Consider the following 23,964-nt stretch of genomic DNA (forward strand, 5'->3'; position numbering starts at 1 on the left):
TTGAATACTGAAGTGTTAAACCCAATTTAAATGATATGCTTATTTGGAACAAATGGTCTAGCTTGTGTACATCAGGGGATAACATGACAACTACACACATTATAACATTACCAGTTCTCAACCTCAATTAGCATTAGAAACAAATGTACGAAATTTCTGTGAAAAAAAAAATTTCCACAAGAACTTAATGTCAGCTCAAGACAAAGTTTAGCAAACGAAGTCACAATGTAATATCAAATGACGTGGATCATGAAGGCAATGAACGAAGGCTTCAGAGGAAGTGAGGTTTTCACTTTAGGATGATGCAAAGATTTGGAATATGTTTGCAGGATCTGGCTGGCTTGCTGCTCAAGGCTACTGCAGCAGCATGGAGATGAACTCACACACACACACACACAAAGACTCTGAAAAGCTGCAGCCATTCATACAGATTTGGTTTATGCAGCGGTAAATATACAGCTACTATTTACTGTAGTGACTAGTCTATACAGAGCTAAGGCATTCTGGTATGATGCGAGAAGAGCCCGAGCCAAGGTGCTTTTCATATGGATCCTCCAGCTTTTGTCCCCATTGCTACAGGTGTAAGGCAAGAGGGACGAAGGCGAAAGATTACAAAAAGTCAAAAAAATTTCAATCAAGTGACGGAAGACTAGGATATTAACAAAGATAAGAAAATCTGAGGAGGAAAATTTTAAGTTGATTCAGTTGACCACTCTGGTGAAGACACTCCACAGAGAGCTTGAAACAGAAAACTATAGCTAAAGAGGGTGACAGAAACTTGAAAAATAATTTTGGACCTCCTGATAAGTAGGGACTGTCATTGTGGTGTTACGAGTTGAGCTGCCACCTGCAACATGGCATGCTCTATAGAAACACTGGTCCATCCTCTTTCTTCACAGCATCTTTCCTACCACCAACAAAAACAATATTAACAAAGATAAGGTTGCTATGATTTTATATACACAGGAAACAATTAGCCTCGGAACCATTTTGAAAGTAACTATTTGAAGTTTATCATATGTATAAATACAAATCAAAGAGACAATATAGGAAAGTTTAGCTTCCCAATTCTTTAGTGTACAATGAAAAGCTATAATTAAAATATACTATAGCCCTTGTGGTTGAATCCAATACATATTTCAACATAACCAACATTAAAAGCTATTATGGGAGGCCTAGCGTGATGGTGTAGTGATTAAAGTCCTCGCCTTGCACATGCCAGGATCCCATATGGTCGCCGGTTCTAATCCCAGAGGCCTTGTTTCCCATCCAGCTCCCTGCTTGTAGCCTGGGAAAACAGTTGAGGACGGCCCAAAGCCCTGGGACCTTGCACCTCGGTGGGAGAACTGGAAGAGCTCCTAGCTCCTGGCTGTGGATTGGCTCAGCTCCAACCGTTGCAGTCACTTAGGGAGTGAACCATTGGACGGAAGCTCTTTCTCTCTGTCCCTCTTCCTCTCTGTATATCTGCCTTTCCAATAAAAATGAATAAATCCTAAAAAAAAAAAAAAAAAAACAACTATGATGGGGGCCTAGCAGTTGAAGTCCTTGCCTTGAATGCACCAGGATCCCATATGAGGGCCGGTTCATGTCCCTGTGGCCCCGCTTGCCATCCAGCTCCCTGCTTGTGGCCTGGGAAAGCAGTCTAGGACAGCCCAAAGTCTTGCGACCCTGCACCTGTATGGGAAACCTGGAAGAAGCTCCTGGCTCCTGACTTCAGATCGGCTCAGCTCTGGCTGTTGTGGCTACTTGTGGAATAAATCATTGGACAGAAGATCTTCCTCTTTGTCTCTCCTCCTCTCTGTATATCTGACTTTCCACTTAAGATAAATATATATATATATATATATATATTTAAAAATTCCAGCACGATAGCCCAGTGGCTAAGTCCTTGCTTTACAACCACTGGAATCTTATGTGGGTACCAGTTCATGTCCCGGATGCTCCATTTCCATCCAGCACCCTGCTTATGGCCTGGGAAAGCAGTCAAGGATGGCCCCAAACCTTGGGAGCCTGCACCCACGTGGGAGATTTGGAAGAGGCTCTGGGCTCCTAGCATCGGATCAGCTCAGTTTTGACCACTAAGGCCAGTTAGGGAATGAACCAGCAGATGGAAGATCTTTCCCTGTCTCTCTTCTCTATAAATCTAACTTTCTAATAAAAAATAACAAATAAGTCTTTTTTTTAAAAAAAAAAAAAAGCTATGATGGTTTAAAATAATGTTAAGAAACACTTTTCAAACTGTATCACAGGAATTAATTAGAAACTAATCATAAGTTAAAATTCATCTTAGCATCCAAACTAAGACTTGCAAAGAATTACAGTCTACAAAAGCTTTCAAATCGGTACACAATAAAAGGAAATGGTACAGATCTATCAACTGGGAAATCTGTATCTGCAATCACATGGAAATGTGCAGTATTTCTGCTTTTGTTGAAGAAAGTCCCACTTTCTACAGTATGATTCCAATCTTCTTGTGTAGCTCTTTAAAAGTATTTATCTATTCCTATCTTTTTCCACTAGATGGTGATATAATGACTCTAAGACTGTTAAAATCACAGACTTGATTGGCAGACATTGTGGGCAAGGATGTATATTTGTGGCATTTAGACTGAAGGATATAAAACAGACAAAATGAGGTCCCGGGCTTAACACTTCTAAATCACTCCAGAGTTTCAGGTACAGAGTTATTTGCTTAACATATTATATTCCATTTAATCTTTACAACACCCAGAGACTTTTTTTTAAATTGCTGGGAGGGGGTACTTATTTGAATTTATTTGAAAGACAACATTACAGAGAGAACAGGGAGCAATCTTGCTCTCCCAGTTCACTTTCCATCTGACAACAATGGCTAGAATCTTATTCCTGATCTCTCGCAGGGGCAGAGGTTCAAGAACATGACCATCTTCTACTCCCGTCCCAAGCACGTCAGCAAAAAGCTGGGTCAGAGGGGAGCAGCCAGGCTTTGGGCCAGGACTTGGACTGGCGTTCCTGCAGAGGATACCATATTCCAGGTGGCAGCTCAACTTGTAACACCACAATGACAGCCCTGATATATTCTTACTTTACAGAGAAAGAATTTGATGAAAGGAGAGTAAATGGTAATGATCATACAGTAAGTGGTAAAGTCAGAATTCAAGATCAGATGTGAAAAGCTATCACTATATAATACATTATGGAAAAATCAATCTTGCCAAATCGTGACCCTTTCACGTACTTCCACCAGCTTCTTCACATCTAGTACTCAAAGCCTCCACCTGCGGCTCCACCATCCCACAGTGGCTCAGGCTCACATCCTGTCTACTCTTCTTCCAATTCAGCTCCCTGTTTATTTGCCTAAAAGCAGCAGATGATAGCTGAAGTCCTCAGGTCCCTGCACCCACATGAGGGACCCAGAAGAAGCTCCTGGCATCTGGCTTCAGATGAGCTCAGCTCTATCCATTGTGGCCATTTCGGGAGTTAACCATCAGATGGAAGATCTCTGTCTCTTTCTCTAACTTCAAAATGTAATTTCAAATAAAAATCTTCAAACAAAATTTAAACAGGCAGAGTCAATGTCGCCAGTTTTCTTCCTTCACAGAGGTAGAAGACATAACTAGCTATCAATGGGGTCATGTTTACAAGTGTGTAATATATTCAAGATGACTCCATTAACTAGAACTTCTTATTTTCCAGGTATACCCAACAGACTTTCAATAGAAATTCTTTGTCTTGAAAGTAGACTAATCTGAGGGCTTTCTGAGGTTATAATTCTCTAGAGTTGTACAGAAGTGTGAAACTTAAAGAGTTCTACAAAATTTCAGATATTAGCCACATTGTGCTACAGTTTCTTGAAACCTCTTGATTCCCTGAGTGGTTGGAGGGTGGTGGACCAAACATACCCGTTATCTTGATCGCTTGACTAAATGACGACCTATCCACCCAATTCCTCTATCATTTATCATTTAGACACTAGAGACAAGAGGAGGCCTTGAATCCATAAATTCCAGTGTACAAGACACACTACTTATTTCAATGGGTACATTTTAATAGGATTTTTTTAATTTGGGAACAAAAGGAAAGTATATAATTGTCAGGAGGAATCTAACAATTAGGAGGTAAAAAAAAAAAAACAGTTTTAAGTAAATGCTTGTCAAATTCCACCATAGGGGGCAGCATAGCACACAAAAAGGAAAAAAAACGATTCAGCGCATTTTAGGATTAAAATCTCCCTGCACCTTTGTGGGAGGCCCAGAAGAAGTTCCTGGCTCCAGATCAGCTCAGCTCTAGCCGTCTGCAGCCACTTGGAGGAGTGACTACATGGACAGAAGGTCATTCTCTCTGTATTCCTTTCTACCTGTAGATCTGTCTTTCCAACAAAAATAAATATATCTTTCTTTAAAAATTTCTCATTTACAGTGCGATTTGGAATGAGCCACTTGGACTCACTGTTTACCTATTACCTATCTTTCAAAGAACCTTGTACACAATCCAGCCTTAATAAATGGCAATTCTTACTTTTTGTACTTTTAGCATTTGTTCCAGAATCAGTAGAAGAGTGATTCACTGACTCACTTCCCAAAATGCCCACAACAGCCAGAGCTGAACTGGGCTCAGCTAGGCTGGGCTCTGTTTAGGTTAGGAGCTAAGAACTCCAGCTAGCTCAACCATAATGATGGTAGGAAACTCAAAATCTTGAGCCATCACTTGTTGCCTCCCAGGGTATGCAGAGCAAAGAATGTGGAATCAGAGGCCAGATCAGGCAGTAAGCTCAGACACTTGCAATAAGGTATACAGGCATCATAATGAGTCTTAATGACTAGGCCAAATACTTGTCCACAAACAGCAACTCCTGTTTACCTGACTACCACTGCTCTTGACTTTTAATATCAGGACAACCTGGAATTTGTACATTGTTTGTCATAAGCTCTCGGGGAAAAAAAAAAAAACTTTCAGGGACAGCACTGTGGCACAGAGGGCTAAGGTGACATCTATAATGCCAGCATCTCATTATCAGAGCAGTTCAAGTTCCAGCTGCTCCAATTCCAATCCAGTTCCTGCTAACGTTCCTGGGAAGGAAGCAGAGGACAGCCAAAGTGTCGAGGTCCTGGCACACAAGCAGGAAGCCCAGTTGGAGCTCCAGGCTCCTGATTTTGGCCTGTTGCAGTCCACTTGGGGAGTGAGCCAGCAGATGGGATATCTTTCCCTGTCATGCTCCTAATAAGATAAATAAACCTTGGTCTTTTTTTTTTTAAGTAAAAAATAAACTAAACCAAATAAAGCCAATATTAACTAGGGTAAAAATAAAGTGCTCCAAAATTCGAAAGTTTTCTATATGCTTCCAAAGAAGCAGCCATGCAACTAGGAGGCATGCTTTCTCATTTACACAAACAGCACTCAAGAATAAGGTGTAAAGGATAGTGATGTTTTTGTGTTTTGTTTTTGGTTTTTAAAGGAAACTGACAGAAAGTAACATCTGAAAAGTATGCTGTATTAATATTTAGAAACTCAATCTTTTATTAACATTTTAAAATATTTTAAAGATGATTCTTATGCTTCTTTTTGAGAAAAAATATTTAATTTTTTAATTGAAAACAGATTTACAGAGAGGAGGGACAGCAAGAAAGATCTTGTATCCACTGATTTACTCCCCAAGTGATCAAGTGGTCAGCTTAGCAAAGGCCAGAGCTGAGCCGATCTGAAGCCAGGAGCCAGGAGCTTCTTCCAGGTCTCCCATACAGGTGCAGGGTCGCAAGACTTTGGGCTGTCTTAGACTGCTTTCCCAGGCCACAAGCAGGGAGGGAGTTGGATGGGAAGTGGAGCAGCGAGGACCCTAATCAACACTCATACGGAATTCCAGTGCTTGTGAGAGGAGGATTAGCCCATCAAGCCATTCCGGTGGGCTGCTTCTGTTCTTTCCTAAAGTGGAGACTTGGATGAATCGGGTGGACTACGGCAGAGTCTGTAGAACTACCTTATGTTTATTTCAAGCTCTTCTAAAATAATGGATTTGAATTACAGTTTCATGACACCTTTCATTTCCAAAGACTTATTCATGTGGGTGACTGACATTTTCCGCTTAATTAACGCAGCAATAGGTGACTTTTCGAGTGTTGTTGGAAGATTGCATACCCTGGGGATGATCCTGAGGAAGTTTCAGGAATAAACCAAAAGGAAAAGACCTGAAGTCAGTTTCATGCTGCAATGCTACTTTGTTAAAGGGCACAACTGCCTTGCAATGGTGCAGCCTTATACTCTTAGCCATATTTATGAAGGCAAATGACCTTACAATAAACAACCTATCAAAGCATGTACACAGGAACCCCCGACACACACAATCTATTCCTGTTGTTTTCAGTAACCAGCCCATTCTTCTTGTCTTATATGTGCAAATAGCTGTAAATAATAACAGAATCGCTAAGAAAAAATTCAATGTTATTTATTAAAATCTAGTGATATAAGCTGTTTATGAAAGTTATGTTTATGACTTTAACCTGAAGGTAATAAAAAATAAATCTGTATCAAGTTTTCCTATAGGATATTATGTTGATTTCTGTTGGAAAAGTATGTAAGAAAAATCAGTGAGCCATCCTAAACTGCTCAGCAAAGCTTAGGCTGGACGGGACTTCTTGCAGGGGTTGGTATTGTAGCTAGCAGGTTAAGCCAACACTTCCTGCATGAGCATTCCATGTGGCTACTGTTTCCTGTCCTGGCTGCTCTATTTCTAATCCAGCTCACTGCTAATGGACTGGGAAAAGTACTTGAGGATAATCCACATGCTTGGGCCCTGTTAACCACCGAGGATACCTGGACGAAGCTCCTGACTGCTGGCCTCGGCTTGGTCCAGCCCAGGTTGCTGTGGCCACATGGGGAGTGAACCAGCAGAGGGAGGGTAGCTCTCTGACTCTGCATATGCATGTAACTCTGAATTTCAAATTAATTATAAATAAAGTATCTTTTTAGAAAATCATGCAATTGAATCTTAAGTATCAAACGCCATTTCCGAGCCTTCAGGCAAAGAAAAAAAAAAGTGTGTGTTTAAAATTACCTCTTGATACAGTCATCTGAATAAAGCCAGATCCAGATGGGATGAAAGCTGGGGATATAACACCATGTAAGACCTAAGCTTACTAACAAAAAGGGTCATAGTTGGTAGCAGAACATCCAACTTGCAGATAGGCAAGGGAATTCGAGCATATAAACACATTTTAGGAGGAATTTTGTAAGCTGGAGTGATGTTGTAGCAATTCAAGCATTGATCTAAGTGTGTAAAATACTTAATTTTAGGTCAAGTTAGGTTAAAGGAGATGATGTAAAAACCATACTATTCATGGGCTACAGCAATGAGTCACTATAAAATGGAAAACTAAGCAACAGGAGAGAGCAGATCTACCATTATAAGCATTATTTATTTTAATATCTGTAAAAATATTGTTCAGGTTAAAATGTTCATTTCCAAAGTGTGGTTTAACTCACTAAGTCTACTCCACATTGGGTATTCAAGCTTTGTATCTATGACAAATGACAAACAACCAGAACAACTTCAAGGCCAACTTCCAATAGCATATGTTGGAGCAACAACAGTGAACTCATATTCCAAACACATCAGCTGCATTTTAATAATAAAAGATCCTTGATTATTTCACTTAAGTAAGTCAAGTTTTATCTCGACCTTCCACACCCCGTGCAAATCCACTAACTTAACCCTATGCCCTGGGAACATTTCTATTTGTAACACATCCTAATACCTTCTGTAAAACAAAAATCAGTTTGCTTTAATTATTACACATCCTAAGAGTAATCTCTAATAAAGCAAGGACTGTAAGAAAATTCTTCTGACACGGCATCTACTCACTTTGGATGTCTTTGTGTAGAGGGAGGAGGAGAGCTGGTGAATGGGGGCGTCCACAGCACTAGTGGAGTTGGTGACACTGTTACTATGTGTATGCTCATCTTCTCGACTACTGTCATCAGACTGATCAAAGTCATCACTCTCCTGGTCCATCTCCTCTTCCTCCTCATCCTCCTCATCCTGCTCACCAGCATGCTCTTCATCCTCCTCTTGTTCTTCCTGGTTTCCTGAGGAGTCCTCATCCACTGAAATAAATCTATTGTTGTTTTCTTCCAATGGTCCTTGATGGGAATCGTTTTGGTCTCCAGGTCTGAGTTCTGCTCCAACAACCTCGCCATTCCTTGCAGTGTGTTCCTCCTCTTGCTGTCGGAGTTGCTGCTCCTCCACCACCCGATTCATCTGCTCCTCCTCAGCCTGGCTTGAGGAAGGGTTCCCTCTCAGAGAGCCTCCAGTTCGTCGTCTTTTGCTGCCCACAGAGAGCAGTTCCTGATTCATTTCCAAAAGCCAGCTTGCTACTTCTTGGACCTTGGCTAGACTATCACAAGATGCAAAAGTTTTCACATTCTGCAGGGGGAAATGGAGGGAAAAACAGGTTTGTACATTTCCATGTGCATTTGTTTCATGCTTGCAGACTAAATATCATTAAAGAATATTACGAATATTTAGTGCCACAGAGACATCAAGACATTCTGCAGTAATTACAAAAGTCACGAGGCTTTATAGAGGCATAAACAACAAATACAGTTAACCACTTTATTTTAATATGCTTCTTTCAACAATTCTAAAAGCAGCTTTATGGTTCAGTTGTTTTGGCCAGTAAGACATAATTTAAAATAATGTTAAGTTTTAGATCAACAGTGTTTATTGAACTGTAGACTATGTGAAACTTCTACGAGGTGTTAAGAAGTGTACCAATAAAAACATTCTATGCTCAACTGCAGGAAATGCTGAGTAAATCCAATTAACACAGTTTTTGTCATCCTAGCAAGGCCCTAAATATTCCTGATGACACAATCTTGCCTTTCTGATACAGTTCTCAAATTAGGGAACAAGGATAATCATTACGATGTTCATTTTTCACAATGAATATAAATCAACTATCAAGCAAACAAAACAATCTGGTTTTTCTGGTTTTTCTTGTTTTTGTTTTTACAAAAAGGAAAAAGTTCTTAGGTTCATACCCTCTGACCCAGTAATTCCATTTCTGGCAATCTATCCTAAGGAAGTAATCCTAAAACAGAAAAAAAGTATACAAAGGATGCTCACTGCAGCTTTAACCGAAAAAACAAAAAATAAAGATAAAAGTAAATGTAAATAAAAACTCAAATGTTCAAGAGGAAAGAATGCATAAAATGAAATATTTATAGCACAATTCCTAAATACCATATTCATCAAAAATATGGATAGATATGAATATGATGTCATTATATTACAGAGAAAATGAAGAAAATCATCAATGATCACAGTATAATTTCCAACCTGCACGCAGAGTCATAATTTAAAATAAGCTCTATTTTGACCAATGATTATTTTAGATTCTTTCAATTCATTATTAACATATTTGTGAAATTTTAATACACTAAATAGTTATTTTTAACACATGCTCTAAAATTATATGTGATATGATCTTTTCATAATATTCATTTTTAAATTTCTTTGTCTTTGGATCTGCATGGACAGGTCTGAGTTTACCTAAGATAATATCAACATATTACATATTATTTTTAAAAACCATTCATAGATATAAAACAAACTATAAATCAAGAAAAGCAATAAATGAAATTGTCACCCTAAAATGCATTTTTTTTTAAATTAACTCAGAGAAAAAAAGATACAGTGTGGTTTAAAAGACTCACATAAAACACAAACAGTAACCAAATCTTTTAAAAATCAATACAAAACTGCTATTTCTTATCATCAAAAGTACATAATGTCAAGATATGCCAAAGAAATAATTTTTGTTTTATTGATAATTAAAAACATTAAGTTTGAATTTGGTAAAATAAAATCTGATGGCTAAATGTTGACACCATTTTCACTATTTCCTCAGCAATTAGATGTGAAGAGATGGTCATGAGCACCACTGATGATCAAAGAAAACCACGTGCTATTTAAATGGAAATGTTCCTCACTTCCCTAACCAGGCCATCAGGCCTCCAAGATGAGTGCTAGCTTGGAGCCCAGCACAAACAGGAGCCTGACACTCAACTGTATCCCCTTTCCTATCTACAAGAACTGGATGTTGAAAAAAAAAAAAAAAGCCAAGAAAGAATAATCTCTTATTGTCTTACATTTACAAAACAAGAATTACTAAAATGCTCAAGAACTGTTACTCTAAAGCAAATATTCCTTGGGCACTCGATAGAATGGGGAACGTCATAATTTTGATGATAATAATATTAAGAAATGATTATTTACATGCCAATGACATTTATTAGCCTTTTTTGATCAGAACCCACTGTAAAATTAGATTTTACATTACAACTCTGCACGCACATATTTAAACGTACTTGAAAACACTGGTTTCAGATAGAAGAAATTACGAAACATTTCTAATAGACAAAGTCTACCAATCCAAATTTTTTTTTAAATAATTATTACATGGTTGATCAGGGTGGGAAGGATCAAGGTTTAGGGAAAATTGGGTGAATTTGTTACTTCCAAATTTGCCATTTCTTGTTGTTCCTGGAGGGAAGAAGAGAAACAAACAGGAAAACTACTCATGACTTTCCACACATCCCAGTGTCCAGGGGCGAGGAACCACCACCTCGTATCAACCCAACAGTTATTATTATTTTTTGTAGTTACTCTATGAAATCTCTTTGGAAACTGAACCATTGCTCTTAAGGGAAACACAATTCCCGCAAACCTCTGATGAGAATATTTTTGCAACCAATCAGTGCACACCCTCATATGTGTCTTAGTTTAAATATACCTTATTTAATACATCTTATTTATTTCATCAGCATTGGACCTAACAGACTACATGAAAGCCATACCTGAGTGAAGCTTATCTACCATGCACATCTTTATTTTCTCCATAAGGCACCACCTAGCCTTGTTCTTATGAACACTAACCAAAACTTCACTATTTTCGGGGATCATTTTAAACATAGAATCAAAAAGAACAAAAACAGGAATGGTATTTTACAACTGATTATGAGAAGAGGGTGTCTTTACAGTTTATGAGCTGAGACAAGAAGGCAATGTCACCTTGTTGACCTCAAATGGAAATATACATGTCAAGCAGCTCCAATTTTTGGCCACTGTGTGCAAGCTCAATTCCACAAACGTCTGTGAAAGTGCCTCACGAATTGATTGGATGTTTATAAATAAATTCTATTGAGTAGGCAAATCCACAAATAAAGAATCCATAAATAATGAGGATGAGTTGTACCTGCTTTATGCAAACCCTCTAGGCTGAGTGCTGCCTGCAATATAAGACTTAGGCAGTATTCTGTTATCAGTGAAGATATCACAGCTTTACCTATTGCCAAGGTTTTACCAATCTAGCAAAGGATAAATTTGCAGAGAAATTACAAGCTTAAGTGGAGATATGTATCACTAAATGTTAAAGTAAATGAGCAATTTAGACAGTCAAGATAAAGCAAAGTTGAACTTTGTAATAAAATACTTAATAGAGAAGGATAAAGGACCTCTTCTTCTGACAGTGTGTTTCATGGAAAGAGTACAGAGGAGATCCCCCAAAAAGACATCTATAAGTCAGCTCCTTCCTAGGGGAAGAAGTGGTATTATAAAAAAATGTGTTCTTTAAAAAAATAAGGTTATTTTTTAAGAGGTCATAGGAAATTCAGTATAACTGTTAGAGACACATTTGTAGCACTTTAGACCTGATTTCAGCGTGTCTTTCAGCTACTTTCTCGTGAACTTGCTTCCCCAAAATGCATCTGAAAATTCAAAACCATTTTAATGCTTACTTCGGGTACTCTAAGGAATAAAAACGGGCAGAGTACATGTAACATCTTAGAGATGAGAGCTCTGACCCAGAGTTGTGAGTCTTCAAGGGAAGAAAAGTCTCAAGACAAAAATTAACTGCAATGATAGTGGCTGCTGAAGAATTCAGGCTCACACTCATGAAGCGGTGATGCAGGCAAATTACCAAAGCCTCCAAAAGTGCAATACAAACATGTGCACAAGTAGTGTAACAGGTAGGACCATCAGACCTGAGCTACCAGGCATTTAAGAAGCTTTAGGACCCAACACCTCCTCCTCCCCCAAAAAGACCCAAGCCAAACTGTACTGACGATCAGTCAGTATAAATCAAAGCTTGGAATTGCCTCCTGCAATCAAGCTAAGATTGGTTTTTAAGGAGTCCTGTTTCCCTCATAGAGTATGCCTTCCTATGAAAGGTCTACTTTTGATCAAATATACTTCTAAGCACCTGGAATACATGATAAACTTAAGCATATCTTAGCACTACACAGACCAAAATCCACAAAGTGCTTCCCATGTCACTCACAGTGGAAGTCATTACCTTCTACACTTACTTGTTGGGCCCAAAGACACCACACATCTTCCACTGCACTGAGCTCACACCTTTTCCCATAGTTTCTCTTTCTCATTTCGCTCTGCCTTTTCTGTCTCTCTAAAGTACCCTACAAACCCAGAGCCTACATCTTCCAGAATACTCTCCCACATCTTTGCATTACTTTCAGTAGGACATCCATCCCTTAATCAAAGAACTTTCCCTAAGCATTTCATTAAAACCATAATATATTTCTGCACCACATCCTCCTGACCCTGCTTCCTGATCTTTTCCATAGCACTAGGAACACAGAAGCACAACCTGGCACACAGGTTCACCTATTTACACACAGTAGAATTTAACCTCGATGAAGAAAGGATCTTTCACTATGGTCATCTCCAGCACCCATAAAAATACCTGGCTCAGCAGGTACTAAAACACTGGTTTACTGAGAGAAGAGATCACTAAATCTGCTTGAAGAAAAACATGCACTGGAATGCTTTCTGCAAGCTAGGCCACAAACACAGCATCAGTCATTTCAAATACTTTTGAAACCTGGGTGTAACTATTAATATCCTAACATTTACTGGTAAATTATCTTTTAAATCATAAAACATTTTTCTCTTTCTCAAATTTTTGCTATTTTCAATACAAGTGCTAAACAAAGATGGAGCTAAAAACAATAATAAACTGAAAACTTTTTTTTATTAATTCTGGTTCCATATCCTCTATACTGAAGCTAAGAGATCATACACACAACTTCAGGTGAAAATTTTAAAAACTGCAAATTTGGCTATAAAAGGATCCTTAGATTAACAAAAATCAAAACAAAATGGACAATACTGAGAAACAGCATCATCTGAGCATTAAGTGATTTCATAAAATTTTATGGGTCTGAATGAGGAGATTTAAATTCACATTTCTAATCCATTATTCATGTCTTTACTGGAAAGCACAGAAAGGGCTGTTTTTCAGTCCACATGAGAATACCTTGTTTTTATGCTGTTTGGCTTACAACATCTATTTCTATTCTGGTCAAATTTAATTCTTTACTCCCATTTACTCCACTATCTCTGGGATCAGGGTTTACCACATTACAAATAAATTTTAACTCATAATAAATACCAGATCACTTGAAGACCTTTTTTCCACTGTAAAACATTCATTCTTTTTTTTAAATTTATTTATTTTTATTGCAAAGTCAGATATACAGAGAGGAGGAGAGACAGAAAAGATCTTCCGTCCAATGATTCACTTCCCAAGTGACTGCAACAGCCAGAGCTGAGCTCATCTGAAGCCAGGAGCAAAGAGCTTCTTCCAGGTCTCCCACGCAGGTGCAGGGTCCCAAGGCTTTGGGCCACTTTCGACTGCTTTCCCAGGCCACAAGCAGGGAGCTGGATGGGAAGCAGGGCAGCTGGGATTACAACTGTGCCCACACGGGATCCTGGCGCATTCAAGGCAAGAACTTCAGCTCCTAAACTACCACGCCGAACCCGATACTCCTTCTTCTCTCTGGTATCTTAAGTTTCCTTGGCATCAACCCTCAGTAAAAGCATTAGGCAGCTCTGTTGCTCTTCTAGATTGCCAGCTCCTCCCTTCCTTGCAGTTTCTTTAAAACACAATGTTTCAACTACCCAACTGGGCCAGAGACTCCGAATTCTATTATCTGCAGCTACAGTGTCCTTCTGCACCTATTAGTTTTATAAAAATGTCAAAAAGTCACCCCAAATTAATTATTTTAAAATCAAAACTATGTGGCCCATACACATCTACTGTCCAAATGTACTCGTTGAGTCTCCTACTATTTTTGCTACTTCAGTGAATGAAACCATATTCTAGCCGATTACACCAGTAAGAAACTGGATAGTTTCTCTTCTTCCTCCTTCTCATCTCTAACAATTTAGAGTTTAAAGTCCAAAAGTGGTCAAGCACGCTGGGTATGTGCAAAGCCAGACAGCAGTACAAAACAGGGGAGTGAGTATAAGCAGATGGCAGAAAACCTCTGCGGGCAATAATGTGATAAAGAGAGGTAGAACAAGCAGTAAGAGATGTCAACCTTGTCTCTGAGGAAGGTGGGGAGTGATCCATACAAGAGGTCAAAGGCAGAACAGGACAAAACCATGCATCTGGGGGAGGGGATTACATGTATGCAGAGTAGAAAGCTGCCTGGGCAGAGTCAACACCTGTCTATAAGGAGGATATGGTTGTCATAGCAGTGTCCAGCTCAGTGGCCACGCAAGCTAACCTGCTTTGGGCAGCAGGCCTGTTCGATAGCCTACAGCCATCTCTCACCTTCAAGTCCTTGGCAATATCCACGTGTGGCCATGGAGCCTCCTGGGCTTCTCCCAAGAAAACTATGATCATAGTGAAATTAACAGAATTAGGCTCACCAAAGCAGGTAACGCCCTGTCCTCTCCATCTTGTCACGACACCTATTTCTCCGAAGACCCAAACAGGGATGGATATCAATATTTTAAAAGCTAAGAGACATTACAAAATGGTTAACTTCGTTAAGTAAAGGCCATTTCAGTCAGGAATGTTTAAAGAGCATCTATCACACAAAGAAATCCAATGGCTTAGCAGAGGCAGTTCTCAATAAAGTATAAAAGAAGAAGGGGCCCTTTAAAGAAAATAATAGGCTAGATTGTGTTGAATACTTTGAAGATGAAGAATGGCTACAGAAAACTAGCTTATGTAGTGCTTATTTTTTAGTCTCTGTAAGGTGTGAAAAAACAGCTGGGTTTTTGTTGCAGTTGTTTACTTCTAGAAACACGATTCTTGAATTTAAAAGAAAAATGAGCTTTTGGAAAACATCATGCTACAAAAGGAAACCCTGAAATGTTTCCACTGCAGCTTGGGGTTTGACAGTGAAGAAGGGTGCCATTAAGCCCCAAGTCTCATTAGAAAGCACCTGGAGAAGCTGTACACAAAACTGAACAGATTCTCCTTCTATTTCAATACAAGTGCATAACTGGGCAGGGGATCCTTTTCGCTGAATCTTCTTTTTGTGAAAATATGACTTGAAAAAAAAAGGGGGGGGAGAGCTGTAGTCTTACACATTCAAGTTCAGTTTTACTGATCTTCTCCAGACAAGTTCTGGATTTCTGTGAAGAAAAGAATATTCTGCTATTCACGGGAAAACAATGAACATTAAGCTGCAGCTTTCAACTTCTCGCACACATGAACAATCTTTTCCTTATTCAACAAACAGCGAGAGTAAGCTCAGCAACAGTCTCGTTTCAGCTGAAAATGAAATCTGCATGACTCACTTAACCCATATTTAATCCAGAATTCATATTTGTGCAGCAAAAAAGACATTAAAACATTAAAAGAAGTTTTACACTGAAGAAGCGTACTTGCAAGATTTTTAAGATCCCAAAATAATACTTCAATGTTTATGCAAACCTGTAAAAAAAATCATTTTTCAAAGAGCTTGGCCTACAGTTGAGGCAGGTCATCTGGCTCAGGGAGGGTATGCTTCCTCAAATCTTGTATAAAACATGGCTGTGCTGCACTTTTGTTCGCATTGCTTTGGCTTATGGTTTTAACAGCTTTAATATTCAAAACTGCCAACATATTTTCATGTTGGAAATAACTAACAAAAATCATTTATAACTTTTATTTTAAACTAAATCTGCTGGGGCTGCATTTAAAAAAATTAGTCCCATTTTGGCATAAGCTAGTTAAATAAAATTTATGAAAAGTAGAGATTAGATTCAAGGAAGCTGAGCTGAGCTTAATTACCAGGGTGTTTCACCTTTTCTCAGGAAGAGTTGGTTTAAGCAGCATATGTAGTTTTCAATAGGGAGCGAAAGTTCTCTTTTGGCTACCGTAACTTATTTGGATCTCATACAGCAGAAATTTGTGATATGGTTAATAAAAGAAAAGATGAAGTAAAAAATTTTTATTTTGTTTTTTTTAAAAAGGAGTTTCCTCTACCTCTTCTAATGATTTATAAAGAGCTGAAATCGTTTGATGTGAACGGGAAACCACACAAAAGAGAGGCCAGTGAGTTCTGAAATACAGAGCCACAGAAAACAGCATCCTCTACTCAAAGAACACTGTCGGGCCCAGCACGGTGGCACAAGTGGTTAAGTCCTCGCCTTGCACGCCCCGGGATCCCATATGGGCGCTGGTTCTATCCCGACGGCCCCGCTTCCCTTCCAGCTCCCTGCCTGTGGCCTGGGAAAGCAGTCGAGGACGGCCCAAATCCTTGGGACCCTGCACCCGCGTGGGAGACCCAGAAGAGTCTCCTTGCTTCTGATCGGCAGAGCATCGGCTGTTGTGCTCACTTGGGGAGTGAATCATTGGAAGGAAGATCTTCCTCTCTGTCTCTCCTCTCTGTATATCTGCCTTTCCAATAAAAACATAATAAAAAATAAATCTTAAAGAAAAAAAAGAACACTGTCAACTATCAATGAATCATTATATCTAAGACCACGCCAATGTACTATGAGCTGAATATAACTACTTCTACACAGCTGTCCCAAGGTAAGTAAGAAAGAAAGGAAGGAAGGAAGGAAGGAAGGAAGGAAGGAAGGAAGGAAGGAAGGAAGGAAGGAAGGAAGGAAGGGAGAGAGAGAGAGAGAAAGAAAGAAAGAGAGAAAGAAAGAAAGAAAGAAAGAAAGAAAGAAAGAAAGAAAGAAAGAAAGAAAGAAAGAAAGAAAGAAAGAAAGAAAGAAAGAAAGAAAGAAAGAAAGAAAGAAAGAAAGAAAGAAAGAAAGAAAGAAAAGAAAGGTAGGTAGGTAGGTATGACTAGAAAGCACAAAGCAGAGAGTAACATCACAACTTGTTTGTGACATTCCTGCCAAAGATGCACAATCTGAATCACCTAAGGAGGAAACATTACATAAGAAGCCAAAGCAGCAGCCACTGCCCAAAGCGCCCACTACCTTCAACAGCGTTATTGGGACCACACAGGAAGAAAGTAATCCAGGTATGTAACTAAACCATCTTACACTTACAAATGTAATCATTTTCATCAGTACTTCAACAACTGGTGAAATTAAAATAGAGTCGCAAGAACTGACAGCATAATGTGTCAATGTCCAACATCCATATTTCAAAATGTTTGTAAGTGATCATACAGGAAATGCACTTGTTTTTAAGAAATAACTACACGAGTGTTGGAGGGTAAATCCCATTGGCAGCTTCTTATACATAATCCAGGGCAAACTGAAAGCTTCATGAGATTTTCTGGAAGTAGAAAGAGGGAGCAGAGGATCTGGATATCACTGGGGTTCCCATCATTTGTTACAAACCATCTTCACTGTGCCCCCACACCTTTGTCGCTACTCATCACCGAATCCTGCTAAATCTACCTCGGGGTCTCTATCCAACACCGACTAATGAAGCTGTCACCATGCGTCTCTTGCTGAACTCTTTCAACAGCAGCCTTAGCCATTTCTGTTGAAATAATAACACTTTGCAAGTCATTTCCAAATTTTTACATGCTGAATTTGTTCTAACAAAGGCAAAATACTAAACAAGTAAAAAGGAAGGAAGTTGATGACAATACTAACTTTTTATATTATCCCAGTATGTTTCATATCTCTTATCTTTGCAAATGTTTCCTTCTCTCAACCTCCTTGACATTTTTATGCCCACTTTTTATTAACGCTACTGACAACATGAATTATCTTCCCTCCTTCTCTTACTCTGTGACACAGAATTAAAGAACTTGGCTAGCATCGGTCTTCTGCAAAAGGTTCTCCTCTTTCCCCCTACAAAAAGGGTAGAAACAAATGGAATATTTAGGAAAACTGGGGAACAAGGTAAGAGAAAGTAGTGAAGTAACTATCAGATGGACAAAGGGGTTAGCCAAAGCACGGAGGCCAGACTACCATACTGCATATTATCTCTTTCATATGCATGAGAGAAGTAGAAGCTAGAAAAGTGACTCTGTGCTACCACAAATGGCCTACTATGCAATTCCATAAAGCAACCAGAAACTACTTTTGCCCCCTTTTTTATGCTAACTGAAAGCATAACTTCAATAAATATTACAAGGATGAATTTTTAAACTGCAGTGACGCATCTATATATTTACAAACATAATAAATGATAGGCTTATTTCTATAGTCAAAAGTGTTGTTCAGCTATCCATATCAACATGACTGCCCACATACCCTGCTACTTATGACTTCTAAAAGGATTGAATGAGTGGGTCTGTACAGATCTCAAACATTTTTGCACACAGAATAACTCTAACATATTTAAAAATTTTATTTGAGAGATGGACAGTAAGAGAGCTCTGGCTAACTCAGTCCCTAACACTCACATCAGACAGGACCTGTTTGGGACTGGCGCCAGGAACTGCTTGAAGGGAAGGTATGGAGGGCTCCCACGTGGGTGTCAAGCCTCAGATCACTGAGCTCTCACCACAGCCTCCAGGGCCTCCAGGGAGAGAACAGCGGTAGTCAGGAGTCAGGCAGGAATCAAACAGATAGATAATCCCTCTTGGGAGGCGGGCATCTTGATCACTAAGTTAAATGACTTCTAAACTCATTTTAAATTCTGTTTTCTGTTAACTTTTTAAAGTATCTCTCACAAAGAGTACACTAGAAAACATAAGAAAAGCAGATTTTTACAACATGAAAAAAAAAGTGTTACACATTTTTTTTTACAATGTTTCCAGACTAAGTCTCCCTCTGAAACAAACCCAGTGCTTGTGCCAACAGATCCTTCCTTTAGGTCCTTTAGGTAGAGCACTGGGGTCACCCCGACCTCACTGCTCACCTATAGAAGTTGAAATCTACACAAGAAAAGGCGAACAACCACGGAAGTCAGACATGTGCATATTCAGTCATTAATTATCCAAAATTTGAGTGGAAAAGTGGGGAGATCCACAAAGGTGACTAAAAAGATAAAGAAGGTCTGACAAACACATGAACAATTATCCATTAATGTCAGATTTGCAAATTAAAACTATAATACTGCCTCCCATCCTCAAGAACTACTTAAAAGAAACAAACGCTACCAATGTTAGTGCAAACAGGAAACAAGTTAAACTGTCACATGTAGTTCATGGGATTGTAAAAACATTAGCAACACTGTAGAAAATCATTTGGCAGTTTCTTCTAAGAACATACATTTATCCAGCATGTTCCCGAATTCATCATTAGGCATTTACCTAGAAATTTTCACAAACAGGCTGGAGAAAGAAGCGTTTTATTCAACCTAGACAAAAAACTCAACTATTTATCAAGAGAAGAGTGGATAAAAAAAATGAAGTATGTTCATACAACAGAAGAGAAATAAAAATAATGAATTTTTGATATATGCATGTAGCAAATATGGATGTTAAAAACAGTATGTTGAATGAACAAAGGCACAGAAAAAGAAATATGGCTTGTTTCATTTTATATATTTAAAACTCCATAAATCAAAGCTAGATGATGAAAACAGAACAATAGTTGTCTACATGTGGTAGGGACTGACTGGAAAGTAGCACAAGGGAACTTTTAGAGAAATAATCTCAGCCAAAGCTGGTGCCGAGTAACAGCTACAAAGGTTTTTCAAAAATTACGCACTCCGCTCCTCATAAAAAATACTGCAACTAAAAATGAACACATACGTTGAACACACAAAGAAAATATGAGACTCCTAATTTGAGCCTGTTACATAATGAAGGAGGCTTTGGTATTCTCTGCTGTGGTATTTTTAGTTGATACTTCCTTACAGTCACACCAGCTATAACCACATATAGTCACACCAGCTATGATCACATACAGTCACACCAGCTATGACCACAGACAGTCACACCAGCTACGATCACATAGTTTCACCAGCTATGATCACATACAGTCACACCAGCTATAACATACACAGTCATACCAGCTATGACCACATAGACAGTCATACCAGCTATGATCACATATTCAACAGAGAAGGTGACCGTCATCCACTGATCCATAATACCTGATTTTGAGGCATCAGAACATAACTTACTGTGAAACACTCTAGAAGGTAAAGATTTTTGATCGAAAACATGAGGACCATATAAACAACTATTTTAGAAGGAACAACACTTGAAGCCACTAGAGAATCAGAAAAAATTACAGTCTGCAAGTTATAAAAACACATGGTTTTAAGGAAATCCTCAACTCCATCATGAGACTCTAAAGAGTAGAAAGGAATTATTAAAATTCTTTTAGCTGATGCTTCTACTCTATCATTTTATATAGAGAAAACGTGAAGAGAAAACTTTTCTATAAAGACATCTTCTGTAAAGTAATGGGCTCACTGGGGGAAGCTAGTGACCATTCAATAGGGTTCTTCTGCACAATCACAATTTTAGCAAGGCAATGAGTTATTGTGGATCACAAGAAGAAAAAGATGATGTATTATTTGCTTTTTAAAACTCAGGACCCTTTCTTTTCATGTGCTAGCGCTTACCTGTGTTCCTGGGAGGTGGCATTTGGTAAGTGTGCAATTAAGTCCCCACATAAAGCCACACTGCTCTCTATTTAATCTCTTTCCCATTTTAAAAATTTCTGCCTGGATTTCTCTGCTGGTTCTCAGAAGCAAAACAATTACCTCATTTAGATGACTATGCCAGACAATCATGATTCACAGATAGACTCCCTGAAACAATCCTTCCATCTTCCTCTTCAAATTCCTGGCAGGAAGGCAGGGCCCACACTGACAGGATAGTGCCTAACTGTGCTGTACTAAGTGTGGTTTCAGAAACCACGTATTTAAAGTGAATTGCAAAAACTGCAAGACAAACATCTACCACAGATACACCTGTGTAAAATATACAAATAAGTAAAATTGCTGTTGTTTGTACTGTTACAGTTTAAAAAAAAAAAAGAGTGAACTTCATTCTAACCAAAACCTGTTTCTGTTCTTATTTCCTCACACTATGGTGATTTAAAAAAACAGAAACTACAACCACCACCATTATAAAAATTAAAAAACAAAAACAGCTAAAACAGTACTTTTAAAACAAGAAATATTATATTCTACTTAAAACTGTTATTTCTTTCTTGGTATAGACTGAGAGCTATTGTTTTATAAATGGTAATGAATGATTATCTTCTTACAAAGCTCTTCTATCTAAGCAGAAATAAAGCAACACTGTCACAACAATTGAATCAGTAAACTACTTCACTTATGTGTTGATCTTTAATTTCTCACACGAGAAATTTTTAAGATTTTTCAGGTTATAGAACATTATTTCTGGACAAACCTAACAAGGCAGTAGTTGTAAAACACTCTCAAACTTCAAAACACCCTTCCATTTCAGTACAAACAATGCTGTGTTGTACACTCATCCCAAAACTAAGAGGAAGCATTGTCAGTTGCTCACAACTGGAATTCCTTATCACAATGAGGATATGCTTTAGGATTTGACCACTATACACAGTCATTAGAGTAATTAAGAAGACAGTAATAGTGGCCACTGCTTCCACAATCACTGAAATTCATATGTCCTCACATCTGGTTTTCTGAATCGTGAAGGTATGCCTCTTGTCTAGGCAAAATTAGAGCACTAACTCAAAATTTGTGAATGGAGACATTAAAAAAAGTCTTTTTTCTATAATAATTCAGCTATTCAAGACACAGAAACCAAAACATCAGCACAAAGTCTGACAGATATGAGACCTGTATATATTCAAATTAATGAAGATGCTTCCCCTGAATTCATTTATTTTTATTTAAATTATTTTTATTTTGATGACCTTTACATAGTTGATTAGGGTGCAAAAGGTCAAGGGCTAGAAAAAAGTAAGACCATTGTTTCCACATTCTTCTTCTGGTATCTCCGAGCAATCCACTGGTTGAACATAGTCCACCTGAGAGTCTCCATTTGCTCAAATATTCACAGCCACTTGGTTCGGGTAGTTGATCAATTTGTTCTGTGCTCCATTCTCCGTTATAGTACCAAGTTATACTGTCCACTGCTCCATCTAAGCCACTGAGGAGGCCCAGCTCTAACACAAGCACTACATAGTTGGACCATGGAACTGCAATTCTCTCCATGGTTGGAATGCTGAATCAAGCAGTTCAGTTGGAGGATCTCCAAAGAAACTTCACCTGATGTGATCCCAGACTGATTCTTCTATGTGCTTGCCCATACAGGGTCCGGCACAGTCTGTCACCCCAATCAGCTCACGTGCACACTGGTGGTTGCAATTGCTGGGTCAGTTTTGTCTCCAGGCCTGTCCCGTACACAAACCAATACATGTTGCAGTGCAGCCCAGTACTACCTACCACACATTTGGCCATGTAAACCAGTGGGAGCTGCAGCCTAGTTGGGGCAACCCTCAATAACCCCCACCAGGCCTGCTCCTGTCCTGGTTCCCATGTTTGCCAGTATGTACAGCAGACTGGTCCAGTTTGTCCCATAGCCATTCAGCTTTCATGAATGTCAATGGGCACTGAAGCCCAGTGCAACCAACCAGCCCCACTATCCAGCCCAACACATTGGCGTCTGCAGGTGCCATTCTCTGTCTAACCATGCCTGTCCCATTCCTGGTTCCCATGCTCGTCACTGGGAGTGCTTCACTGCCTAGCATCTAGTAGTTAACTGTGGTTTCTGATTATGCTTTGTTTGGAATAGTGGCGAAAAGAATAGTGCATTAATGTCACAAGAGAACCTGGATGGTTGTGCTTCAATGTGCTCATGGAGTTTTTGGATTTCAGAGAGATAAATTGATTAAACTTTGACTCTAAAATGAGGTATCAAAGATTCCTTCAAGAAGTGAAGTGAGTATGTCCTGATATTTATCCACAGGCTTAGTTATCTCCTTTTTAATGAGACGCAGAAATCCGGTGTTTATATAACAACAGTGCTGTCCTGACACTGTAGTTAGAATTCTTGAACTCCGACAGCATTTTAGCATTAGCAGAAACTCAAGGGGCAGGTGTCTGGCCAGACATTAAGATGTTAAATAAAAATTCCCGTGTCTTATATTGCGCTGAGTTGAACATCTGACTCTGGGATCTGATTCTAGCTTGTCACTAGTACAGACCTGAGGAGGCATTAGGTGATGGTTTAGCAAGTTGGGTACCTGTCATTCCTTTTCCAAAAATGTTAAAGTATAACCATTATCCAGTGAGATACTGACATTTCTGCAATATTTCTTTATTTTCGGCAGGGGAGCAAGGGAGGGAGGATGTGGAGGGGTTTTCAACAAAGCTCCCATCTTTTGGTTCACTTCCCGAAAGCCCACAACAAAAGGGACTATTAGAGGTCAGGATTGGAGTCAGGAACTCAATCCAAGCATCCCTGTGAGCACCACTAACCTGATTACTTAAGCCAACCCAGGTTCCACATTAGCAGGAAACTGGAATCAGGAACCAAATCCAGGTATTTAATTTGAGACATGGAGGTGCTAACCACCAAACTAGATAATCAGTTTCCCCCATAATTTTTTATCAGTTCCAATTTGAGGTATGTTAGACTTCCCCTCTCTTTGCCCTCTATTTCCCACACCTCTTAAACTTCCTGTTTTGTTTTCAAGCTTTGAAGTTGCACTATTCCTTAGCAACACTGGAATGAATTTACATTGTGTCAGAGCAAACTCAGATTTCTTTTGGTCAGCTGTCCAGGAAGCTGATTATCATTTTAAATAAGGTCATCGCTGGAGTATTTTAGAGCTACACAGTGCTCTGTGGGAAGGGCTGTTTTTAGCTACAA

At 38.9% G+C, this 23,964-nt stretch overlaps 1 protein-coding gene across 5 annotated transcripts in view; it reads right to left on the reverse strand.

The window, feature by feature from the left end:
* The window catches only part of FBXW7 (F-box and WD repeat domain containing 7), a 197,550-nt gene that overhangs the window by 70,678 nt on the left and 102,908 nt on the right, over window positions 1–23,964 (reverse strand). For 2 of the 5 annotated variants that reach the window (XM_040966610.1, XM_040966611.1), the window contains exon 3: window positions 7,835–8,395. In XM_040966610.1, the coding sequence (XP_040822544.1) occupies window positions 7,835–8,326 (492 nt within the window). In that variant the 5' untranslated portion in view covers window positions 8,327–8,395. Of the gene's footprint in view, window positions 1–7,834; window positions 8,396–9,012; window positions 9,063–10,341; window positions 10,465–14,609; window positions 14,701–23,964 lie in introns of those variants that run through there. The other 3 variants (XM_040966608.1, XM_040966607.1, XM_040966609.1) reach the window with 3 other exon arrangements.

Source organism: Ochotona curzoniae, unplaced genomic scaffold (genome assembly GCF_017591425.1).
Source record: "Ochotona curzoniae isolate NIBS_2020 unplaced genomic scaffold, NIBS_Ocur_1.0 scaffold_4506, whole genome shotgun sequence".
NCBI lineage: Eukaryota > Metazoa > Chordata > Mammalia > Lagomorpha > Ochotonidae > Ochotona > Ochotona curzoniae.